Source organism: Theropithecus gelada, chromosome 16, assembly GCF_003255815.1.
Source record: "Theropithecus gelada isolate Dixy chromosome 16, Tgel_1.0, whole genome shotgun sequence".
In the NCBI taxonomy this organism is placed as follows: domain Eukaryota; kingdom Metazoa; phylum Chordata; class Mammalia; order Primates; family Cercopithecidae; genus Theropithecus; species Theropithecus gelada.
Window position 1 is genome coordinate 2,644,520 of NC_037684.1, and position 26,075 is coordinate 2,670,594.

Sequence of the window (26,075 nt, forward strand, 5' to 3'; positions counted from 1 at the left end):
ACCCCCGCCCCTCCGAATAGGGCAAAAAAATAGAAACACATAAAAAAAAAAAAAAAAAAAAAAAAAAAAAAAAAAAAAAAAAAAGTCGGCCGGGCGCGGTGGCTCATGCCTGTAATCCCAGCACTTTGCGAGGCCGAGGGGAGCGGATCATGAGGTCAAGAGATGGAGACTATCATGGCTAACATGGTGAAACCCCGTCTCTACCGAAAAATACTAAGAATTAGCTGGGTATGGTGACATGTGCCTATAGTCCCAGCTACTTGGGAAGCTGAGGCAGGAGGCTCGCTTGAACCCAGGAGACAGAGGTTGCAGTGAGCCGAGATCACGCCACTGCGCTCCAGCCTGGCGACAGAGCGAGACTCCATCTAAAAGAAAAAAAAAGTCCTTTTATTTTCTTTTATTTTTTTCTCTTTTCTTTTCTTTTCAAGACATCCTCTCACTCTGTTGCCCAGGCTGAAGTGCTGAAGTGCTGAAGTGCAACGGTGCTATCACAGGTCACTGCAGCCTTGACCTCCCAGGTGATCCTTCTACCTCAACCTAGCTAATTATTTTTATTTTTTGTAGAGATGGGGTCTCCCTATGTTGCCCAGGCTGGTCTCAAACTCCTGGGCTCAAGTGATCTGCTTGCCTTGGTCTTCCAAACTGTTGGGATTACAGATGTAAGTCACCGTGCCTGGCCTCATTTTCTTTTCTTTGAGGAATACTCAACTATTTCCTGGTGAAATGACATCATGTCTGTCAGCTTCAAAATAATACAGTGAAGAGAATGGGGAAGTGGGCAGGGTTGCCAATGAAGCAAGATTCCCTGTTGATAACTGTTTTAATTTTTCTTATTTTAAATTACATTAAGGACGGCATGGTGGCTCATGCCTGTAATCCCAGCACTTTGGGAGGCTGAGGCGGGTGGATCGCCTGAAGTTAGGAGTTGGAGACCAGCCTGGCCAACATGGTGAAACTCCGTCTCTACTAAAAAAAATACAAGAATTAGCCAGGCATGGTGGCATGTGCTTGTAATCACAGCTACTCAGGAGGCTGAGGCAGGAGGATCACTTGAACCTGGGAGGCAGAGGCTGCAGTAAGCTGAGATTGTGCCACTGTGCTCCAGCCTGGGCAACAGAATGAGACTCCGTCTCAAAAAAAAAATTAAATTATATATATATTTTAAGATACGGGGGTCTCACTGTGTTTCCCAGGCTGAATTTGAACTCCTGGGCTCAAGGAATCCTCCCATCTCAGCCTCCTGAGGTGTGATAACTGTTGAAGCTGCTTGATGGGTAAAACAGGTGTATTAGTCCAGTCTCACATTGCTATGAAGAAATATCCGAGACTGGGTAATTTATAAAGAAAGGTTTAATTAACTCACAGTTCTGCATGACTGGGGAATACCTCAGGAAACCTACAATCATGATGGAAGGCATCTCTTCACAGGGTGGCAGGAGAGAGAATGAGTGCAGAGCGAAGAGTGGAAAAGTTCCTTACAAGACCATCAGATCTCGTGAGAACTCACTCACTACCACAAGAACAGCATGGGGGTAACCGCCCCCATGATTCAATTACCTCCCACCAGGTCCCTCTTACAACACATGGGGATTATGGGAACTACAATTAAAGATGAGATTTGGGTGGGGACACAGCCAAACCATATCAACAGGTTCATTCATTATACTATTTTTTTAAACTTTTTATATATAAACCGAAACAGCCAGGGGTGAGAACCTCAGAGCTAGCCACTTACGAGGACAGGCGCTACCTCGGCACCTCTGTGGGCAGAACCAGCTTGGAGGAGAACAGGTTTGCAGGACCCTAAAGAAGAGGGGAGGGCTCAGTCTCCAATGTCCTGGGCCCTAGGCAGGACACTGGGGAAAGAATAACTGGCACTTAAAAATGCAACTTGGGGTTTGGAGGGCTCTTCAAGCTGCTTCGCTGTAAGCCCACACAGCCTCTGGAGTCCCCTGCTTTGTGTACCAGGCCTGGAGGCCAGACTGAGGGAGCCAGCTGCCTGAGGCAACCAATGCAAACAGTCAGCTTCTTCTCTGCCTCCCTGCCCTCTCCTGACCAGCTCCACAGGGATTCAGACCCCCATCTCAGTTGGCATCCCCCACTGACCATCACCACTGCTTCCCTGCACTGTCACTCCTCCGACGGGCTCATCTGCTAGTGCCAGGGAACGTTAGCTCAGCTGAGTTCATCGGGAATTGGGGGAGGCTGAACACAAATCTGTACAACTGTGGGCACCCAGACACCCATCGACAGAGGGAGCGGGAGAAGACCCCAGTGGTTGCTGCCAGAACTGTGTGAGCTGCTGAGAGATTCCCTGGTAGCTTGACCCTACTTGCAGTTCACTCCTTTAATGAACAAATCAAATGAATCCTAAATTCTTAGGTATCTACCATCCCGGACTAGTTGAGTCTCCTCAGCCTTGGCCGTGGACCAACACAGGAATGCCCATGTTCTCTACGTGCTCCTGAGAAATGATTTCCTGCCCCACTGAAGTGGATGTCCCCACTCCACCACATATCTCAGCCCTGTCCTCCACCCATTTCCGCTGGTGCCACTACCAGCTCCGGCCTCCTGCTCAGTTTGGGGCGCTATCTGTCTTTTGTGTTCCATTACCTTCCCCAATGGCCTCTAGGGGCTGGGGAGGGGAGAGAGTTGGAGGGGCTGTTTAAGAGATTTTTGGAATCAGTGCCTGCGCATCACCCGCTGCCATGAGTTATTTCAGCGCTGATGTTTGTCTCGAGCTGATTATTCCAGCCTGAGAACAGGTGGAGCAGCCTGCGGTGGTTTATTCGTCAGCCAAGGCCATCTGTTCCCAACAAGCTGAGATTTGTAGCTGATTTCTACTGGGGAGCAAGGAGTTGGGGGTGAGGAGGGAGAGGGAGATCACACCAACACCCCAGGGGACTTGCTCCTCCCAGACCTTCCAGGATGCCTCAACCCCCGAGTTTCCCATTTTTCTAGGGATCCCGCATTTTCCAATTTCTCAGAGAAACTCACTGGTCACTCAACTTGGCAACAACACTTCCCTAAGGGATTATACCTTCTCAGATGGAACCATGTGTTAGAAGCACAAATCTACCAGCCAGGCACAAAGTCTGGCCAGTAAGCCATGTCCCCCTGCTTGCAGATCTTAAAAAAAAAAAAAAGAAGTATATCACTATGACACAGATATCCTAAATGACCCTCTCAACTCTTGGCTTCTCCTCAGCCCAACCCTACTGCCAGTCCCTTTAACAAAAACATCCTCACCTCAACCCATCACCTGCAGGGCTCCCGGCTGCATGGGAGGGCTTGGTCTAGATGCTCTTGTCTCATCCTCCCTGCTCGCCTCCCCTAAATACCCTGTTCATGTTCCACCCTCCAATCTGTTCCTCTTCCAGCTTCCCTCTCAGCCATGCCAAGAGAAGCCTGCTGCTTTAAGAATGGCTTTCCCTGAGCAAGGGATCTAAGCAGTTTCTAAGCAGCTTTGCCACACGGTTTACCAACCCCCGCCCACTGCCTGCTATGATTTCTGTATATGAAATGTTGGGAAAGAAGTGACTCTTATACTCAAGCTAATATGACACTTTGGGGCCTTCTTTGGTGTTGCTACACACATCTGTACTGACTTTTAAAAACTGTATGAAAACTTGGTATTGAAAGCACACTACTTCATCTGTAACCCCACATCCCCAAGTAAAACTACTTGCAGTTTTCAGAGGTCCCTTCTAATATTTATTTATTGATCTGTGTTTTCCCATCTACTTTTGTCATGTCTATATGTAACCTTAGGAACCCATTAACAGAGCTGTAAGACTGCCTCACTTTCTAGTTGGTTCTCTAGGCTTATTTTGTCAGTTCCTGGGAGAAGAAGCTCCTTTCTACTATTAAAACCTGCCCAGTGACTGAGTATGTTTCCACCAGAAACAGTAGCTCCCACAGATGTGCTCCGGAACCCACAAAGGCAGGCCATGAGACCTGTGCTTCCAGGGCAGAACCTACCAGGGAGTGCACTCACTAGGGTCACTCTTCCTTGGACAGTAGGCCCCCAGCAGTCCTCAAGCCAGGGTGCCAAACTACAATTGATGCCAGGTCCCAGGGTTAAGATGAGCCATGAGACCTTTTTCATCACATACAATTTTATATTTGCCTGGCTGCCTGTCACTCACCTATCTTTCAAAGTCCTAATGTTTCCGAAGCTATTGGCTATATCTTCCCCATACAGAGATTTTTTTTTAACTCTTTTTTTTCTTTTGAGACAGAGTCTCACCCATCGCCCAGGCTGGAGTGCAATGGCATGATCTCGGCTGACTGCAATCTCCGCCTTCCAGATTCAAGTGATTCTCCTGCCTCAGCCTCTTGAGTAGCTGGGATTACAGGTTCCTACCACCACACTCAGCTAATTTTTTTTTTTTTTTGGAGACAGAGTCTTGCTGTGTCACCTGGGCTGGAGTGCAGTGGTGCGATCTCTGCTCACTGCAAGCTCCACCTCCTGGGTTCATGCCACCTCCTGGGTTCATGCCATTCTCTTGCCTCAGCCTCCCGAGTAGCTGGGACTACAGGCGCCCACCACCACGCCTGGCTAATCTTTTGAATTTTTTTTAGTAGAGACGAGGTTTTACCATGTTAGCCAGGATGGTCTTGATCTCCTGACCTCGTGATCCGCCCGCCTCGGCCTCCCAAAGTGCTGGGATTACAGGCGTGAGCCACCGCGCCCAGCCTAATTTTTGTATTTTTAGTAGAGACGGGGTTTCACCATGTTGGCCAGGCTGGTCTTGAACTCCTGACCCCAGGTGATCCACCCACCTCAGCCTTAACTCTTTTTTTTTTTCTTAATTTCCATTTTCAAATTCCCTAGTGTCCTCTCTTTCCCAAATCCATTTGCTGCTTTTCCTAATCTAGTCAGATCATAGATGTGGCACAAAACATATAAAAATTTATTAAAATGTGGAAACTCTTTGACTCTTAAGCCACTTCAAATATAATTTGGTTGGATAGTGTCAAAACATAATATCCTTTTTGAATTTTCTTTTTTGGTAAAACTGTCATAGCTGACTTTTGATATCTACAGCAAATTCTATCTGCACATATAAGTATTCCACTGGGGGATTTATGTCACTGACTTCAGTCGCAAAGCACTGAAGTCCAAAAAGCACTCTTTTTGGAATTTCCCTTATGTATATGACCCATCACTGGGGCTGACAGTACAGAAGACTCAATTTCTCTGTACAAATTCCTTCTAAACACATCCAGCATCCTTGTTAACTCCAAAATGGCTACTGCTCTGGAAATCTTTCCTCCCAGATCAAATAGCAGGGAATGGTCTGGATTGTTGTTGTACTGTAATGAAATTAGACTGAAGTGAATATAGCTTAAAATATGCATTCTGAGCGATGTGGAACTGTTTTTCATATTGCTGGCACAGTGGGAGTGAAGTGAAAATGTGATAATGTATGGGGGATGCTCTGAAAATTGTGAAGAGCGACGCAAATGTGAAGTAGATATTTTCCCCCAAAATTGCCAAGAAGCGTTTCCTTTCTGAGGCCAGGCCTTGGTGAATGCCAAGCACACGCGATTTGAGATGAGGACTACGGCAGTGATTCTTTGCTTTCTTGCCTCTCACTGCATCCTCTGCCAAGGCCAGAATAGTTAGGAGACGCTTGGCCAGCTGCTGGAAGCAAGTTGAGGACTCTGCTTAGAAAGATGACATCACCCCTCAGACTCAGTTTTCTCTCCAGGATGACGTCGTCACAGAGTTGTGATGGAGGTGAAATGAAATTTTGTAGGGCAAAGTGCATAAGCGCTGGGGCCATCGTAGTAAGTGCTCAACAAATGGGAACTGTTTTTGACCTTTTTTTTTTTTGAGACTAAGTCTTGCTCTTGTCCCCCAGGCCAGAGTGCAATGGCATGATCTCGGCTCACTGCAAACTCTGCCTCCCGGGTTCAAGCCATCCTCCTGCCTCGGCCCCCCAAGTAGCTCGGATTACAGGTGCCTGCCACCACGCCCGGCTAATTTTTGTATTTTTTTAAGTTGAGACGGGGTTTCACCATGTTGGCCAGGCTGGTCTCGAGCTCCTGACCTCAGGTGATCCACCCGCCTCTGCCTCTTAAAAGTGCTGGGATTACAGGCGTGAGCCACCACGCCCCGCCAATTGTTGGTCTTATAACCCTCCTCTCACTACTGACAGGGTAGGAAGGGGCCTCTCAGTCCCAGTCACTGGCCCTGGGCCTCAGCTCAGGCCGAAGACTTCCAAGTGGCGGGAAACAGTATTTCTGGGTTGCTGGGAGAGTAGACCGGTCCTAATGCCGCTGTAATCATTAAAAGGGCAATGCAGATGGGCGGCCCGTCAGGGGCTTGAAAACCCATTGCCCTTTTAAGGGGCGTGGCTTCTGGGAAGTGCGTAAAGACCCTCCAGGCAGGGGCGGGACCAGAGGGCTACGCACGCCAAAGAACTGGGGATATGCAAATATCTATGAATATGCTAATGAGCGTTCGGTTTCCCAGTGAATGATCGGGCACCGCCTGGACTGGCAGAGCGGACTAGGGAAGAGGAAATGAGAGGACCTTGAGATTCAACCGAGTGGCTGAATGGAAACTAACACCCGATGGAGAATGTGCGACGTTTCTTCCACAGCACCCGGATCTCGAAGCCCCACTGGCACCACCCATCAGTCCCTCCAGTTCCTCACTAGCGGGATGAAGGGGGAGGGCGTGGGAGATTCTTTTGGCTGCGGTAAGGAGCTCTGAATTTAGAAGCCAGAAGTTTCTTGCCAGCAGTACTACCTTGTTTCACAGTTGGGGAAACTGAGGCCTGACAGGTTAAGCCCCTTCTCCAAGGTCGCAGTGCTAGAAGCAGAACTTAGTTTGGCAGGTTTTGTCTATTTTTGCTTTGTTTTCCCTACTGCACATGGGCACCACTCTGGAGGTGAAAAGGCAGCAGCCTCAAAGGCAGAAGAGCTTGGTACATTACCAAACGTGTTGGACTGCCCACCAGGCTGGAGGTTTTAGAAAATATGTCCTAGGGAAAGATGGAAGGAGTCGGGGTGGCCGCCAGTAGAAGCAAGCAAGGACAAATTACCATAGACTTGTCTGGAATGTGTTGCTATAAAAAAGGTGATGAAGTGTTCCAGCTTCCCAGAGATCCGGTGCAGTGGAAATGAACAGGGAACAGAAGAGATTAGGGTTAGATTTAAGGCAGTACTTTCTCCAAGGGATGATAATGGGGCCCTTTATTCAGTGACCAAGGCAGGCAAGGGACTGATCCCCCTCCCACTTCTGAGGCCTTTGGGAATCCATCTCCCTCTAGTCCCACATGGCCTGCTTGGAGGTCAGGAACGAATTAAATGACTTTGAAAAGTCCCCACTATTCAGGTAGGTGATCCTTTCCCTGGATGGGCCTCCTGGGCTCTTTGCTGAGGGTAAGGACAGCAGCCGCTCTGGCTCCAGGGCCCTGGGGGAGAAACAGCAGTCATGGCATCTCTTGCAACACGCTCCCTGCCAAATTGATTCAAATTGGCTTGGATATGAACATATGATTAAAGGAGCGGTGCGATTCATTTATCAGGAGAGATTAAAGAGCAGCATCTGCGCAGCCTAGCTGGGGGACAATTAAGGAGCAAATCGCTAAGTGTCTGTGCCACCAGGCAAGGGGGTGGAGGATGGGGGAAGGACAACTGGGATAATCTGCCAAGGAGACGCAAAGACAAAAGAAGACCATTTAGGGGTCACTGCCTGCCACTGTTGTTTCTGGGCACAGACTGGGCACCATGGGGAGTCCCACAGGGGCACTGGTTCCTGCCCCTGCCTCTCATTCAGGAGTCAGAGCAATCCCGGGGATCTGCAGTTATAGAGGAGGATCTAGCAGGCTGGCTTTGAGCCTGGCAAAGGGCCAGATTTGCATTCTGCAACATCTTAAGGACCAGGGATACCATGAACATACAGGTAAGGTCAACAGCAGAGCTTTCAAGGTACACCCAAAATAAACATTGGCTTTGGTGGCCCTAAAGGCTCCTGGACTCCTCTGGGGCCAAGGGAATTGTCTCCTTCTCAGCTGAAACTTGGAGAAGCACTGATCATGTGACAATGCACAGCCAGCCTGTGGCATGTTCTACCACCACCTCTCTTTTGCCCCAGGACCTTTGCTTAAACTCTTCTTCTTCTCAATATGCCTTTCCCAGCAACTCTACCTGTGGAAGTGCTATTTTCAAGTCCCTATCAAAAGAGCAGCTCCTTTTAGAGGCTTTCCCAATCCTCCCGGCCAGAGAGAGTATCTCCCTCCATAATAAGTCCAAAGCAACTTCTTTGTCCTTGTTAGGACTTATGTAATTATTTCCACATGGGTCTGCTCCAGCCCTCATCCACAAATCCCTGGAGGATGGATACTATGATGTGTTCCTCTCTACCTACTCCAAGCTTACACATACTAGCAGGTGCAGCATGTATTTTGTGTCTACCTCCCTCCACTTAATGAAGGAAGGGACCTTACCCATCACCAGCACCCAAAATAGGGCCTAGGCACAGCAGGCAGTCATGAAATATTTCTCAACTGTTAAGCAAATGAATATGTTTTCTGACTTGAACAAAGCTTTTTACCCCAGGCCAGGTTATTGGAGGTTGATGTTGGAGTTTCCAGTTAACCAGAGGCTTGACTCAGTATGAGCGAACAGATTTGGGCATTCATCTAAAGGTGGCAGGGAGTTTGTCACCCTAGTTCCTAGTAGAAACAGAAAATGTACCACGCTATGTGAAAACAGGAATAAAAGATGAGAGTGACAGAACTGAACATAAGCTAGCAGCCTTTTTAAAATTATTTTTTTGTAAAAAAAAAAAGTAACTTAGGCCGGGCACAGTGGCTCACGCCTGTAATCCTAGCACTTTGGGAGGCGAGGCAGGCAGATCACCTGAGGTCAGGAGTTCGAGACCAGCCTGCCCAACATGGTGAAACCCCGTCTCTATTAAAAATACAAAAATTAGCCAGGCGTGGTGGTAACGTCTGTTAAGTCCCAGCTACTCGGAGGGCTGAGGCAGGCGAATCGCTTGAACCTCGGGAGGTGGAGGTTGCAGTGAGCTGAGATCACGCCACTACACTCCAGCTTGGGCGACATAGCAAGACTCTGTCTCCAGAAGAAAAAAAAGTAACTTCCCTTTTACTATTGTCTCTATCCTCTTCTCTATTCTATCGTGGGGCAGTGGAGGGGGCAGTCTCCGTTCGAGACGGATCCACTTCACACACTGTCCCATTCATTTTGGGGGAGACTTTTCTCCCTTCTTCCCTTTTGGACTCTTTCTGGAGGGCTGACATTACCAGAGCCTCGGCACTTGGGATGTTTGCTATCTTTTCCCATCGATCTGTCCAAACTACTTTATTCATTCAGGGATTATAACTGGCCACATTACAGAATGAGAAGGTAGAAGGTAGAAGAGGAGGAGGGGTGTCGTTTGTTTCTTGCCTTTCTGCATGAGCTGCCTCTTAGCTGTCAATGAAGGAACAAAGCACGGAGAGGGGCATGAAGATAGGAACTGAGCAGGGCAGAGACAGCACTCCCAACCTACTCACGTTGCCCTGTGGGCCTGAGCTAGTTCTGCCAAGTTTTGATCAAAAAGTCACCTTTGAAATGGCTAAAATTAAGCTTTTAAAAAATGTTCTGAGAAGGGCTTGAATCCAAAAAGAAAGAAAAAGAATGAACGAACGAATGAAAGCGAGAGAAAGAAAAGAAAGAAAAAGAAAGAAAGAAGGAGAGAGAGAGAGGAAGAGAAGATAGAATCTCTGTAATTGGTGAGATTTAACAATCAGAGGGACCTCAACATTCCCTTGTGGAGGCCAGGGAGGATGAGGCTTGGAGGCTCTGCTACCCTTGCTAACCTGAATCACATTCCCTAGGCTCTTCACATAAAAGGTGGGGCTTGTGTCTTCCTTGGCCAATCCCCTCATCCCACTACCTCTCCCTGCCCCAAAATGAGCTGCCCAAGCTCTTTAACTGGCACTGGTCTGACACTTTGGGGAGCAGGCCAGAGACCAGAGTGATGCCCTCACAGTCCCCATCAGAATCCCACCTCTGCCCACTCGCCCCCAGGACCAATCTGGACTTTACCTGAGCCTGAAGGAGCAGGCAGGAAAACTGGCGAAGCCAGGAGGAAAAGGGCCTTTATTTCCATACATCGGGTAAACAGGGGAGAGCACAGCCCAGTGAGTACAAACCAATTGCAGGAGAGAAGAGGGGTGGCAGATGGGAGCAGCACCAGGCACTGCCCTTGGGCTCCCAAGTCTGGTGGAGTTGTTAGGGATAACCTTTTTAGGGTGGGGGCTGGGACCTCCAGACCACATGGTGTTGTGTCTGGGGTAAGTGTGTGGGGGCAGGGAGGTTGGAAGAAGAAGAATGACATGGGCTCAGGACACACAGTGAGGACTCATGTCTAATGGCCAAAACTTCCATCTTCAGTTTTTCTGATGACAAGCCCTCAACCCCAAGTCTTCCCTCTCAAGTTGAGTTTATGGTCCAGGCTACCTGGACAGAGCAGGAGGGAGGCAGTGCTTGGATCAGCCCTGAACTGCTGTAGTTGGAATGGGTTTATCTTAAATAGGTCATTGCACATAACACGCTGAGACAAAGAGGGTGGGGTGGGGGCCGGAGGTGTGGATGGTCCACACGCACACTTGTCTGTATAGGCTTGCTCAACCCAGCCCAGCAGTACCGGAGAGCCCCTCCCGAACTCATTCGTAAGAACCTAGACCCAGCTCTGCTCACCAATGTCTCCAGCTGCACAGAGAAAGGACGGCTCTCTCAAGGGTGAAGATGGAGATGACATTCCCGAGTCATTCTTGGGAGCCCCAGCTACCCCTGCAGCCCCCTCCCACTCTCAGGGATGCAGCTGTGATGGAGAGGTTGGGTATTTAAATTAAAAAGTAGAAAGACAGCAGGCACCAATAAGAGAGCCCCCACCCCACACGAGAGGGAAGGCATTGCTGCTCCTCCCCCAATCCTCCCCATGGACCCAGCAACCTAGAGTGTCCCAGTAGGCAACCTGTCCACCGTCCCTGAGCAGGGAGCTGAGAGGGAGGTCAATGTGCTGGCGCCATGCAGTGCCAGGCCACCTGCCATTGTCCACGGTGGCCCAGGGTAGAAGCCAAGAATCTGGCATTTTGAGGCAGAGAGGAGCAAAAAGTTCTCTTCAGAAACTCCTCTTTCCCCCACCTCTTCCACGTGGAGACATCAGACACCCATAGCCTGGAACGTCCCCCTGACAGAAGGAGGTCAGGGTGTTTCCCATGCAGATCAGCAGTCGGGTGGGGGAGACCGGCGCCCCACCACTTCCTGGGAGTGGTGCCCAGGCAGCCACAGGCCGTGGGGTGAAAGGGCTGCGAACTACTCCCCTGGGCTATTTGTTAGTCTCCGTCAGCTTGGCCTCTGTGTCGCTGTCACTCAGATAGCTGTGGGAGTATCGGGGTCTGGAGGTGTTGTCGAGAGGGTCGTGCTCATCATCTGACCGGTCAGGGGCAAGGGACTTCCAGTAGCTGGTGGGGCTGCAGGGACAGAGGAATAAGGTTAGGGACAATGACACTCCTCCATTAAGCACTCACGCCTTTGGTTCTGGAGGCCCACAAAGCTGCGTCAGAGCACTCCCCAAAAGCCAAACATTGTGAAGTAAAAACCTTCCTTGGCTTACTTGGAAGATACTCAAAGCGGTAAGAGGAAGGCGACTCTGGAAGCTTTTAAAGCTCCGAGGAAAGGGATGCTGAGAGCAGTGAGTCTCGGACTCAAGCGTGCATAAGAATCTGATGCAGGCTCCTGGGCCTTTCCTCTTAGAAACCTTGAATCGCTGGCTCCTGGGTACAACCCAGGAATTCTGCATTTTCAGTCCTTCCCCAGAAGGCTCTGAAGCAGGCAGTCCATGAACCACATTGGCCTGGAGACTGGAGGTCTGGTGATTACAACTTGTCTAGGGTAGGGACTCTCTTAGGCGAGTAATTCCTAAAAAGATTCCTTCTGAGAAGGAGGCCCTTTCCCCGTCAAATACTCCCGGCTCTGAACCCTTTCCCCTGAGGCCTGTGAGGATTTTTACCTTTGACCATGCCATCATCTACAAACAAGAAATGGAGGCTCAGGAAAGAGAGGCTGGGAAGACCTGTTTCAGGGTGGCCCAAGGGGAAAAGCCCCTTTCTTGGTACAATAACATAACTCAGAGTCTTCATCAGGCCACTGGCTCTGGAGGCCTCCAGCTATCCCGGATGTGAAGCGGCCTCTTCCCCCGGATGGAGCAGGATCATGGCACTGAACAGGGAAGAGGGGACCTCATCTCACAGCTCCATTCACCTTCTCCTTTCTCCCAAAGCCTTGGGACCACCTTTCCCTACTCCTCCTGCCTCCACTGCCTCTGTCGGTTCAAGTGCACTCTCGTTTCAACACCACTGGAGAAAACACAGCCCAGTGTGGCTCCTCTCCTACTGGTGCCCCACGCTGAGTGTGGTCCCTGGAGCTGCAGCCCTGCCTCCAGATCCTAGGGTTCCAACTTGGGCAAGCAGGAGTTCCATGTTCCCTGCTGCCTATAATTCTGACTTAAGAAGCGAAAAGGCCCTTTGTGTACTAGCCCTTTTAAAGTTCTAACCCCAAACCAAAAGAGGAGTCGTCAAGGTTCTGCAGAAAGAACCTTCTTCTTAGCTTTTCCCAAGGTGGCAGTGAGAGATGCAGAGGGCAAGATTTGGTCACTGAGCACTCCTCTGTGTAAGACACAGCCTAGGCATGTGAGATGGGCTATCTTATTGTTCACAATAACCCTATGAAATATTACGAGGAAGCCAGTAAAAAAAGATGAAAGGATCTTCCTCAAGGCCACACAGCCAGTATGTAAACTTGAATCTGGGACTCTTAGACCTCAAAGACTTTGGACGACTTCACCCTGCCAGCCACTCGATTGGATGACCTGAGAGGAAAAAAAAACCACACACAAGACCAAACCTGAATTCTCCTGCTCGCTTGGGCGAGAGCCCAGGGGTTGTATGAAGAGATGTCGGTCTCTATCCCTGGGGGAAAGGAAGAGGCTGATAGAATACATGTTCAATTATGCAAAATGGTTCAGGAATGGGGCAGTCTGGTTAATACTTATCGTATTTCTCATGAATGAATTACCATTTTTAAAGGAATCAGGATAGCACAAAACACATTTAACACAAACTAGACTGAACATAAATGAGTCTTACTTTGATAGGACAAAGTATAGACCTATCAAAGCAAAGACAAAATTATAAAGCTCACTGATGACTGTGTAACATAGAAAAAAATTGGGGTTATTTTAGCTTTGGGGTTGTTTCAATTCTAAATTAGTGGGAGCCTGGTTTGGTTCTCATTTTTTACATAAAATTTCTGGGCACTGAGGGCTATGGTCTGCTGTTAGGCTAACGAGCGCCTGGCTTTGTGGAAAGACAGTGGGGTTACTTTGTACGTGGAGGGGGGTGAGACAGATGCCAGGGCTAGAATCCAGATGCAAATGAGAGGCTGCTGGCGAGCTCCGAGGTGCTGTAAATTGCTGAATCTGGGCCCTCTGGTCCTTTCCATTGCCTCACCTCTTTTTAAGGTGGGGGTTCCACTCCCCAAGCCCACATTCCTGTGCCAGGTAGGCAGACACCTGGATAAATGACAGCCAGGTTTCCATACTGTTTCATCAAGACGCTGGGCAGTGGCAGAGGCTGCTGGGGAGGTGGTAAACTCCATGTCTCTCTCTGCCTTGGGCTGCGGACACATGAGATTGCCCTTGCCTGTAGCTTGGGTGATCGTTAGCCATTCTTAGTGGCTTCCACTGCTCCAGCCATCAGGGAGTCAACAGCAGGCAGCTGCCCTCCTCTCCAGGGCAAGAGTCAGGGTTGGCAATTTGAACATTTTAACCAAATTGTTTAAAAAAGCCTTCCTCCCCACAAGCCAGTGCCTCCTGCTCAGCACTGTCACAAACAATTTGGTACATAAGCTAATTCCCGCCAGGCAAGCCCAGAGCGGCAGCTCCCCTCCCTTGAATGTGCTATGGAAGCTGCGTTCCTGTTGTAAATTCTTGCTGGTCCTCATCAACAGATGGGAAGCTAAGAGACTGCTCCATCCCATGCCCCCACCCCAAAGCCAGATGATGCTGAGCGCCACTGAGGTTCTCCCTCCCCAGGCCTTCTCCCTCTGGCTCCGTGTTGGTTGACTAGGTTCTGGCTTGGTGCCACTCTACCAACACTGAATCCAATCCTCCTTGGAGTGGGTGGTATACAGGGCGTCACAACGACTACAGCTTTCCTGGTGGAAAAGAGGGACTGTGCTCGTGGCTAGTGGAAGAAACAGGCTTTTGGTCTTTTTGTTCTTGCTGGTTGTGGGGTCAAGGGTGATGGTGGGCTGATGGCATTGGGGTCTGAAATCTGCCAGTTGCCAGTCAGTGTGAGATGGCCCAGCTTTAGGCCCATGTCCATCTGGGGGTTGAGACGCAGTGTGCAAAAAGGCCTGGCCCTCTTTGCTTTCCAAACCTCTCTCCCGGGTCCATCAGCTGACTTCCTGCCCTAGGGGTGTAGGGCACTTAGCAGGGCTGCTAAGAGGAAAGCTGAGATGCCTGATCAAATATTTTGACTCTTGTCTTTTTTTTTTTTTTTTTTTTTTTTGAGATGGAGTCTCGCTCTGTCGCCCAGGCTGGAGTGCAGTGGTGCGATCTCGGTTCATTGCAACCTCCGAGCTTCCCGGGTTCAAGCGATCTCCTGCCTCTGCCTCCCAAGTAGCTGGGACTATAGACGTGCGCCACCACACCCGGCTAATTTTTGTATTTTTAGTAGAGACAGGATTTCACCATCTTGGCCGGGCTGGTCTCAACTCCTGACCTCAGGTGATCCATCTGCCTCGGCCTCCCAAGGTGCTGGGATTACAGGTGTGAACAACCGCACTCGGCCAACTCTTGTCTTACTATGGAGCCAACACTGGTTCCCTAGTACAACAGAGATGCTTCCTGTTCCTCCTGGAGCACCCAGTAACCATCTGCTGCATGGGGGAAGTGACAGAGCAGGGCTGAGCCATTCCACTTGCTCCATTCCTTAAAAGGTCTTACATCAGTCCCTTTTGGTATAATCCATTCAAAGTCAGCCTAGGTGTCCAGCTACTCACAGCACAAGCATGCGACAGGTGTGTTAGTTCATGCATCTGGAAGACAAATGTCTGTGCCCCAGGGGGCTGCACTCGGGGGTCATACTTCCTGGGAAGCAGCAAGCTTGCCCTGGGAGGGCATCATGCTGAAAACAGCTTCACATAAGCAGGGTGATCTAAAATGTCACCACCCACCAGGGAAACTGGCAACAATGGGATTCCAATGAGTCAGGCTCTGCCCTTCTTCCACGGTGGGGGTGTGGGCATAAAAGGCCTAACTGCTAGATCTCCCTCCCCACAGGGAGAAGAGCTGGGGGAGGCAGGGGAGCCAGGAGGGGGCTGTCACTCAGCAGCTGCTAATTTCTATTCATTAGAACCTTACAAGATGAGTAGAACCGAGGTGACGCCCATGTGTGGGCCTTTGGTGGGAGGGCTGGGGAGAGAGCCAGGTATCTCCTGGGTCTGCTGTAGGGTGTGGCACTGTGTGGGCTGTAGCCCTGGGAGCCTTGTACTCCTAGGCTTGAGATCTATGCCAGAGAGGAAGGTAGCTTTGAGGGGGCAGGGTGGGGGAGGGAGAGCTAAGCAAAAGGCCCAATAATAGCTTAGGGCCACTGATGTGCACCAACCACAGCTGCGGTGTCAGTTTGGGACCTTTCCTGGCCCCCAGCCTGTTGGGGCGATGAACGAAAGCTCCTGAATGGGTGCTGCTGGGCACACACAGTAAACATGTTGCCCATGTGCTCTGCACTGGCTGCGTGGAGGAGTAGGTAAGGGCAAGAGTGTTGGAATTGGGCAGACCCCATTCAGACCCTGGCAACAACCCTTCCCAGCTGTGTGTGACCACATGGCAAGTGACTTAACCTCTCCAAGCCTCAGCTTCATCTTCTATGAAACAGGGCTACTCAGACCTTTGTTATGGAGTTACTGTGAGGGATAAGTGACTAAAGTGTGGAAGGTATTAAGGACAGTCCCTGGTTCAGGGTCTTGTAAGTGGGAGCTATGACATCACCAGCGAGTTCGGCTGACGGGGCTCAGGGCTCAGGATGACTGACCAGCTTGGCTGGCCCCTGCATCAAGGCAGCCAGGAGGCTCTCCGAGGCCAGGCATGCCCGAGAGGAATGCGTGTGGGCGCTAAGGTGGCGGCCTGTGGGACAGGGAGCACGTTAGTTCACACCGGGTGGGGCATGCCATGCTGAACCCAGGCCAGGTGCCACCTACTGCGCTAGTCGCTCTCGGGCCGGTACAGGTACCGCATCATCAGGCTGTCCACCTCCTTCTTGCGCTTCTTTTCCTCCTTCCTCGACAGCTGGTGCGTCTGCCCAGTCTCTTCACTTTCTGCAGCTGGGCCCTTCTTCACACTGGAGCGGCTGTGGCTGGAGACGGTGGAGCCGCTAGATGACGACGAGGAGGACTCAGACTCCGTCTCCGTTCTCTTTCTTCTCGACTTAGATTTCTTGCTCTTCCGAGAGCGCCCCTTCTTCCGCCTCTTGTGCTCCGAGGAAGCTTCGGAGCTGGAGCTGGAGCTGGAGCTGGAGCTGGAGCTGCTCCTTCTGCTCCTTCGCCGGCTCCGGCTCTTCCGGCCGCTGCGGGACCGGGACACATCAGCAGCAGAGGCGGAGCGGCGGATGCTGGCAGCTCGCTCCGGGGGGTCCAGTTGGGCGCTCCGGGCACTTTGGATGCTCTTCCTGTCATCCTCCTCGGAGTCGGGCTCCAGGCTGCTCCGCTGGAATGGAACAGGCTTGTAGCTCAAGACCTCGTTGATGGCAGCCTCCAGGTCTGGGTCCAGGTAGGAGTGACGGCTGACGGAGCGGACGCTGGAGCTGGGAGGCTCATCCATGGCCGAGGCAGAGCTGCGTGGCCGGGGTGGCACCGACAGACTGCGTGCCAGCGACGGGTGGCTGTACTGCGAGCAGGCCTCGCTCAGGGCCACACTGGCTCGGTCGTCCCATTCCTCTAGGCAGCTGCGGCCCAGGGACAGGCGGGAATCAGGGCTCTCCCGGCCTAGGCCAGAGGCCCGGCTCAGGGAAGGGCTGAGCGTCCTGGTCAGGCTGTCGAGCCGGGAGGTGCTGCGGCGGGAACCAGGCGAGCCCGACAGCGAGAAACTCAGGGAAGAGCCAGCCCTGTCCTCGCCAGAGCCCCGCCGCGTGGCCGAGGAGGCCCGGCTGACGGGTGCAGAGACGGTGGAGGCCCGGCTGAAGTCGGAGCCCCACCGCTTCTCCGGCCCCCGGCCAGCGCGCCCCCCAGTCCCTGAGAGGACAGAGCCACACTCCTCCGGCTCCTCGGACTTCCTGCCCGGGCCTGGCTCCTCCCTGGGGCCCACACGGGCCTTCCTAGGGGGCCTCTCTGGGGAGGCCGCCCGCTCGCTGAGGGAGGTGAAGAGCGAATCCGCATCCCCGGTGCCCCCAATGGAATCCTTCAAGGTGAGCCGCTTCCGATAGCTCAGGGAGCTCACCACCGAGGATGGCCTCTCCTCCACCCCTGAGGCCTCCTTAGAGAGGCTGTTGAGGGACGTTCCGAGGGAGGGTGCGAGAACCAGCCGTGGATGAGGGCAGCGGGGAGAGAGGGAGGTTGAGAGAGAGAGAGGAACAAGCATTAAACCCAGAGAATAAAGACACAGGGGGAGGGAGGCAAAAGGAGGAGAAAACGGCAGCAGCCCTGGCCAAGTGGTGGTGAGAGCGTCGGAGGAAATGAAGCAAAATAATTTGCGTCAGTGAAAATAGCTTCATGGAGAATGTCATGTAAATTAGACTATTGTTCTATTTCATCACTTTTCCCCCTCTAAACGTTTAGTTCAATTTATTTCATTGTCAACTACCTGGAGCCTCGTGCCACTCCGTGGTGAACCACAGCAGTGGGGCGGGGAAGCCGGCATTATCTGCAATAACAAAACGTTGTTTGGCCGAATAAATTAAACCAATTAGGGGGGGCTGCTGGGTGCTTCTGGTGAGGGGCCAGGCTTGGGGAAGGGGCCTTGGGGGAGCTGGAGAAGGGAGGGAGAGACGTTACTTTTTCAACCCAGTCTACCTGCTGTCTCTGGGAGAGGATGGGGAAGGGTGTGTCCTGGAGGATCAGGATGGGCTTGAGTTGGGGGTCGGGATTCTATGTTGTGGGGGGAGCAGGGATATGGCTTTATGGGGGTGGTTGGGGGTGGGGGTGAGGGCTGTTCTTTCTCCCTGCTGCCACACTGGCCAGTAGGAAAGAGATGGGGAAGGGGAAGCTCTGGATTCCAGGGGTAGCTGTCTGTATCATCAGAGGACTATGACTGGCTAGAAAACAGGGGAGCACATTCCCCCAGTGGATGGGTATTAGGAGGAAAGAAGTGGGGGCAGTGAAGAGATTAGAGGAAGGAGAGAATGGGCAGAAAAAGACAGAAATGTGCCTGTAGCTGGGTCAAGAATCAGTGGAACTGGTGCCTCTTCTGCTGTTATTCATGGTAAGATGTCAGAGATCCAGAGCTGGCCAGGGCTGTGGGATCAAGAGTCCCCTGTGCCCCATCCCAGTCTTGATTCCAAGGGTCTGAACTATCAGGAAGCTTGATCAACATTTGTTGAATGAATAAGCAAAGGTGACATTTAACCTACACCAAACCAAAGCTTGGAGCCTAATGGGAAAACATTACCTGGGAAAAATAAGGGCAACACAGCCCTGGCTAAGAAGAAACTAAGCCTCTTCCTGTGCCCACGCACATGCCAGGAGCATGCCCGGGCTGCAGTCACAAATGCCAGGCAAGAGACGCAGGCCTGCCCTCATGAGATCCAGGCGCTATTTGTCCATTCCTTGTGGCATGAGATGGCTTTTCCTCCCAGCTCAAGGCCATATGCTCACCTGGAACTCTTTAAGCTGCCATCATCAGAAGCTGCCTTGGAAGGTCCCTTGTTTTTTGACAACCAGGATTTGACCCCGTCGACCCGGTCCTCCAGCTCCGAGTCCACATCCGAGTCTCCCTCACTGTAGGGATGAGGAGCAGAAAGGTAGGCAAGGCCAGGCAAGGGATGGGCACCTGCTGCCCACGAGGGGAGCAGAGGGGGGTGCAGGGGGGATGTGGGCAGCATGCGCGTCAGTGAGTCAGGGGGAGAACGAGAGAGGTTAGACAGAGCACACCATTCACAAGGAGCCTGTCCCCACTCAGCAGCCACACTGTGTGACAACCACCAAGAAGACCCTGAGGAGCATGGAGGCAGCTCCCAAGCCAGTTATCTGTGACAGGCCACTGTTTAGCTGACCAATCCAAGGAGAATGACTTAAAGACCATCCACTCATCAATTTCAGCTAAATGGCTCTGAGCTAAAAAGAGGAGCCCTGGGTCCTTCAGTGATTCCTTGAGGCCTACTCTGCTGTTTCTTTTCTGCCATTCTTCAGACTGTGGCCATAGCTGCTGTCAATTTCCATGCCTTTGTTACAAGAGCTGGGCTGCCAGCCACAGAGCAGGAGAAGAGAAGGGCTTCGTAGGATTTGGAGTTAGCTTGAACCTGGAGGTCTCCTTAGCGGATGGCAGCACCAACCTGGGCTGTAGGTTAAGGAGGCACAGGCCATATCGCAGATCCATCCTGTGGCTTCTCTGGCTTTTAAGAAACAAAGGAAAAGGGGTGGGGGGCATCGGCATTTCCAGAGGGACTAGCAACAGTTTCAGTATCTAAATTGTCTCTGGAGACCCAGTTGGGCTCAGAAAGTCCCAGACCAGAGCCCTGTCACTCAAGGTCTCCTCTTCCGTCCTCAGGTAGCCCCCAGCCCTTGCTCACAAGAGCTTCATCTGGCAGAGCTGACCTTAGCACTTGCAAGAAAGCCCAGAGGAGTCCAATTCTGAGGCTGGAGTCATGGCCCTCCCTTCATGAAGCAGCTGGGCTTGGAGATAGCTTCTGAGTTAAGATAGATTCTAAAATTCTGCAGAATGTCTGCTCACCAAGTTGCCCTGCTATGTATAGGCTAGGCTTTCTCCTTGATATAAATTTCCTTTCCTCTGTGTCAACAGGAATGGCTCCATTCCTGAATTATGTTCTTAAATAAATAACCACACAGGCATGTGCACACACGCACACACATATGAAACCAGCAGACTGTTCTGGGGACCGTGAGAGAGTCCAACTCACGGAGAGGGGAATAAAGAGGCATATTTTATGGGCTTCCATCAAATACAGAATTATAACAAAGACGAGGCCGGCTGATGCCCCGGGTAAACAGGAGTTTAGCAGACAGCCTCGAAACTGCTAATGCAAGCCCTGTGCCTGTCCGAGCCTGGCAGATTTACTGTGGTGCATGGGCCCCATGGAACGCCAATACCACCTGATTTATACACCCGTGCAAAAAACCTCCCTCTCTAGCTTCAGAGCCTATAATTTATCACCACCGTTCATAACCATATTGATTGCCTTTAGAAAGGAGGTGCTGTATGCATCGCAAAATCTACGTCTACATGTTAAAAGCGTTTCTGTGTAAATCTCCCTTAATACTGTGCTGTTTACTGCTTTCATTAAGGTTATAGCAATAACAACTGTATCTCTAAGTAAATCGAAACATTATTTTTCTGCCCGCCTTAGTGTGCTGGGCTCAATAACTTGGAGCTGGGGCCCAGAGCTGCTGAGGAAGGAGCCACACCACCTCTCTGCCATCAGCCGGAACCTGGTTAGAGCCGCACGTCCCCATGCGTCTACGTGAGCGCACACCGGCGTGTGCGTGTGTGTGCGTGTGCAGTGTACCTGTATGTATGCGTGCCTCGCAGTGGTTTAGAATATGATCTTAAATGTGCATTTTATCAGCCCTTGAAGCTCTTACCACCCAAAGATGGCAGGGTTGAAACACACAGGGGACAGACAGTTGTGGGCTCAGAATACGAATTTTCCTCCTCACATTCAGAGCAGTGGATGGGCTGCAAAGCTGGCCTGCCTGCCCTTGCCTTCCCTTTAGTTGCAAGCATCTAGAAGATGGTCTTTTCCTTAAATAATCAGGCCCGTAAACAAACTCCAGGGGCAGGCAGGCTCAGGGGGCAGTTGAAATTTTAAATGGTCGGAATTAAACTTTGTGTCAAATGCAATTTATGTCCGGGCTCATGTGCTATTAGTTAACTGGGAGCCGAATCGCGGGGGAACAAACAAACGGAGACAGAATGGCGGGGGATATTAATTGTGTGTGACAACCAGGCTCCAGCGGCCCTCTATCACTGTTACACACTATTACATTTATCATTAGCTCTCACGGAGTCCTGTGCGCTGCCACCAGCCCATCCTGGCCAGCGGAGGGGGCCCACCAGGCAAGAGAGAGTGGGGGAAGAAATCCAATGCCATGCTAAAAAAACGACCTCTGAAAAACAACCCTGTCGAACTTGATGGAGGATCAGCCCCGCTCTGCCTGAAGGCCTGCACATCTGCATCTGCTGTCCAGCTCCCACCCAGATAGCGGGAAAAGAGAGGGCTGGATTTCCTGGGCTTCCCGCCACCTGACAGACAGCATCAGCACAAGCGCCCGCCGGGGCCTCCCTCTGCCCACGGTGCCGCAGGGAGTAAAGTAAACACATCTGGCTGTGTTCCCTTCCCCCGCCATGGCGAGCAGCCCATGATTAGCTGCCTGAATGCTTTCTCCAAACAAGAAACTGGGAGATACCCCTCACCTTCTACCCTTGTCTGCCAAGAGAAGGTGGTGGACCTTTAAAGATGAAACATGCCTGCTTCTTTCAGGCAGCTCAGACTCCCAAGGAGCCCAAGGATGTGGACAGATCCAGCCCAAACAGACTTTTCTCCCAGAGAAATAGGCCAGGGAGGTGGCCACACTTGGTTTTTAAGGGAGGAAAGTGCTGGAGCTCAGGAAGGTAAACTTCTCGAATAGGCTGCACTTTCCTTTCTGCAGGAGCCCCCAGTCCTGCCCACCAAGGGTGCACGGGCCAGCCCCAGCCTTCTGGGGAGCACACCTCATTGCCCGCTCCCTGCCTCCCCTGAGGATAGAGTCAGTGTGTTAGCATTAGAGAACAGTGAGGCAGGAGTGTGGGGAGGCTGTATCCACATGCTGCGTGCAGTGGCCCTGGGGTGGGAGCCAGTGTTAGGGGTGGTTAGACACCCGCGAGGACAGGCAGAGAGCACATGCGCTCCAGTCCTCACAGTTTATTCTTTCTTTTCTGATACTTTGTCACCATGTCCTGCAAACTGGAAATAGAAGGAAGATGGTGGGCAAGGGGTCCAGGGGAAACAGATGAAATCAATGGGCAACCCCAAGGTGGACCCCTTAGCTAAGGACCTCTCTTCCCTCACCAAGAGCCAGCTCTGGCTGGCTGAGACCAGGTAGTGGGGGTTGCGTGATAGCACTGTCCTCAAAACCTGATCTGGGCTGCCCCTGGCACCTCTCCCCTGCCCCAAAGCAGCAGGCTCCCTGCGCTGCCCCAGACCTGCCTGCAGGATGGGCCCCAGCCCTGAGGTGGGAAGCAGGCAGGTCTAGGGTCTGCCTAGGGCAGCCTTGGGAGCTTCTCCATGGCCTGGCGCCACCCCACACTGCCGGCCTTCCTTCTTCGTGACTGTCTCCTCCGCCTAAGACTACAAATCTCTTTCTCTCCAGACCATTCCCTGGGTGGGTTTTATGAGAAAATCTCTGGCATAGTAACAAGGCACCACAGCCTTTAAATCTCTGCCCTCCCCAGAGGGGAGCAGGCACCATCGGAAATGCAGCTAAACAGGGGAATAACTCATCTTGAGCGGCCAGAGCTGGAGGGCCTGGTCCTGGGGAGGGGAGACTGGCTGGGGGGCCTCAATCAGGGTGTACCTGTCTCACCCTCTGCCTCTGCAGGACAGGCTGTGCTGGGGTCTGGCAGTAAAGGGAGGGTGGGTTGGTGGCTCGCTCATGGGGAGGCAGAGGATGCAACTGTTCTACCTGGTGGCCTGGTTCCAGAGGCAGTCAAGAGGGCCTCCGTGCTGGCTGCAGATGCCCCAGAGGCCACCTCTCACCTGTTGATGAGGTCCTCATTCTCATCACTCTCCATCTCATCCTCGATGGCGGCCTGCAGGTCCCCGATGCGCTTGAATGCCAGCTTTAGGTCAGCCTGCAGGCTCTGGTTAGCAGCCTCCAGGCTTTCTAGATCCATCTCCTAGGAGGAAGAGGGCAGCCCAGTTTGCAGGAGGGCTAGCTTCTTCCCCAGATGACCAGAAAAAGCCTGCTTCAAGTCCTTCCCGGTCATAGGGGCGCTATCCAAGGGCTGACACAGGCTTCCAGAGCCTTTTCCGCTCTGCTGCTGCTGGGCTGTGGGGGCCAAGCCTCACCTGAGGAAGCCTCCAGTGCCATTGGCTCCCCGGTCTGCCCTCTTGGTATGCTCCTCCTCCCTCTCATTCTCTGACTCATGTGCAGTTTCTTTGCACCCTATCCCCAACCAGACCAGAGTGAGGCGCACACTCAACAGCTCGTCAGGGGGCTGCCATGTGGGCCCTGTGGGGGACAGGAGGGCATTACCAGTTCGTGCTTCTTGCGGCTGGCCTCGGCCTCCTTCCTGGCAAGCTCGCCCATCTCCTCCTTGGTGTCCCGGAGCTGCCTCTGTAGCCGCTTGTTCTGTTCCTTCTCCCGGTTCTCGGCTGCAATGCGCTGATCCCGCTCCTCAGTAAGCTTCTCCATGTTTTCCTTGAGCCGGCTAGCCAGGCTCTGGACAGGCAGTTGGGGAAGAAAGACACAGCACATAGGCCCATCAGTCAGGCAGAGGGAGGGTGTGGCAGAGCTCTGGGTCAGGAGGCCTGGGGTCAAGCTCTGGCTCCACCATTCATTGGCTACCTGGGCAAGCAATCCCGAGGCTTCCCTTGCTTTTCTGTAAAATGGGGGGAGAATAACACCTACCCCCCAGGGGTCTTCTGAGGATGAATAAGGTAATGAATGTGAATGCACTTTGAAAGATGAAAGGTGCTATTATCATTATTACTACACCAAGACTGAAGGAGTGTTCTGGGTACAGCTTGGTGGGCCTGTCGGTATTGACACTGCATGTAGAGGCCTCTTAGGTCAGCAGGGCTTCCCGCAGGGACTCTGAACCCAGAAGCCCCAAAAGCTAGATCCTGTGCTCAGAGGTAAATGGCTTTGCTGGAGTTCTGGATTAGGAGAGACTAAACAATCATCAGATTCCAAGCAGAGAGCATCTCTCTAAGCCTAATGAATCTCCTGCCAGGCAGTGGGATGCTGAGCAAAAAATGACCTGGAGACAGGGGCTGAATGTGAAGGAAGAACCCCGCATCTGCTTGTGATCCTGGTTCTACCTCTGACTGGGCCTCCCGCCTCTATGTCCCTAAAATAACAGAGCCAGGCTGCAGGATTGGGCCATTCGTGTTTAACATCCTATGAGTCTAAACTACAAAACTCTCCGAGCAGAAGGGAACCTGAGGGATAGAGGTGTGGGAAGGGACTAGGCCCAAGAGAAAAGGAGATAAGTCCTGTGGGCCTGTCCTGTGTCCACCAGACTAATGGCCTCTTCTGTCCCTTGATAGCTTTGTGACCTTAGGCAACCTACATAACCCTTCCTATATGTAAAATGGGGATCAAAATATTATCAGCCAGCCTGGGGTTGGGGTGGGCAGAAAATAAATTCTTAAGTTTCCCCTAACTCTCTCCAGCTCTCCTGAGGACTGTGACCCCGTCTTGGGAGGGTCACTTGTGCTCTCTTCCTGTGTCCAGGTTATTAATGCCCTCTAGACGCCCACCTGTTTCTATCTCTACCTAAGTGCCTGCTCCATGGACTGCGAGTTGATGGAGGAGGTGACAGGGCTGCCCCTCAGCAACCACACTTATCAACACAGGGCCCAGACAGAACTGACGGTGCGGAGAAAAAGGCTTATAAACTCAAAGAGAACTTAAAAATAAGGCGAGAGGAGTGTAAACCCAGGAGATAATCCTTTCTGCCTCTCTCTTGCTATCTGCTCTGCCAGAGATGGAAGGCGCTGGCCCATACTGGCTTTGGGAGACCAAAAGAAAAAGGATTGGTCCAGTGTGGTGGCTCATGCCTGCAATGCCAACACTTTGGGAGGCTGAGGCAGGCGGATTACTTGAGCACAGAAGTTCGAGACCAGTCTGGGCAACAAGGCAAAACCCTGTCTCTGCAAAAAATACAGAAATTAGCCAGGCATGGTGGCACATGCCTGTGGTCCCAGCTACACAGGAGGCTGAGGCAGGAGGATGGGAGGATTGCTTGAGCCCAGGAGGTCAAGGCTACAGTGAGCCATGATCGCGTCACTGCACTATAGCCTGGGCAACAGAGCAAGACCCTATCTCAAAAAAAAAAAAAAAGAAGAAGAAGAAGAAGAAGAAGAGAGAATGAACTTTATAATAACGGCAGAGGAGAATGGGATGGGAAGAGGGTAAGAAAGAGAAGTAAGATTGGGGAGAGGAAAAAATATCTCACGCCTGTAATCCCAGCACTTTGGGAGGCCGAGGTGGGCAGATCATGAGGTCAGGAGTTAAAGACCATCCTGGCCAACATGGTGAAACCCTGTCTCTACTAAAATACAATTTTAAAAATGCACGTGCCTGTGGTCCCAGTTACTCAGGAGGCTGAGGCAGGGGAATCGCTTGAACTTGGGAGATGGAGGTTGCAGTGAGCCAAAATCGCACCACTGCACTCCAGCCTGGCAACAGAGTGAGACTCCGTCTCAAATAAAAAAAAAAAAAAAAGAAAAAAGAAGGGAGAAGAATAGGGTCATAATCAAGGAAAAGGAAGAGAGAGAGAGAGAAAGCAGAAACAGGAGGGCAGAAGAAGTGAGGAAGAAAGGGAATGAAGAGGGCCGGGCGCGGTGGCTCACGCCTGTAATCCCAGCACTTTGGGAGGCCGAGGCGGGCGGATCACAAGCTCACGAGATCGAGACCACGGTGAAACCCCGTCTCTACTAAAAATACAAAAAAATTAGCCGGGCGCGGTTGTGGGCGCCTGTAGTCCCAGCTACTCGGGAGGCTGAGACAGGAGAATGGCGTGAACCCGGGAGGCGGAGCTTGCAGTGAGCCCAGATCGCGCCACTGCACTCCAGCCTGGGCGACAGAGCGAGACTCCGTCTCAAAAAAAA

The 26,075-nt window shown here is 51.9% G+C and overlaps 2 protein-coding genes across 2 annotated transcripts in view; both read right to left on the minus strand.

Annotated features, from left to right (window-relative positions):
• Nucleotides 1-10,105: 10,105 nt before the first annotated feature.
• Nucleotides 10,106-26,075, minus strand: part of MYO18A (myosin XVIIIA) — a 53,786-nt gene continuing 37,816 nt past the window's right edge. The window contains exons 40-43 of the mRNA XM_025362003.1: nt 23,494-23,679; nt 22,995-23,134; nt 18,898-19,020; nt 10,106-11,501 (exon numbers count right to left, since the gene is read on the minus strand). Coding sequence (XP_025217788.1) covers nt 11,357-11,501; nt 18,898-19,020; nt 22,995-23,134; nt 23,494-23,679 — 594 coding nt within the window. The 3' untranslated portion in view covers nt 10,106-11,356. The remainder of the gene's footprint in view (nt 11,502-18,897; nt 19,021-22,994; nt 23,135-23,493; nt 23,680-26,075) is intronic.
• TIAF1 (TGFB1-induced anti-apoptotic factor 1) lies at nt 10,107-10,792 on the minus strand. The gene is given in 1 exon segment (XM_025362004.1): nt 10,107-10,792. A coding segment is annotated over 1 exon segment (348 nt). The 5' UTR covers nt 10,787-10,792; the 3' UTR covers nt 10,107-10,438.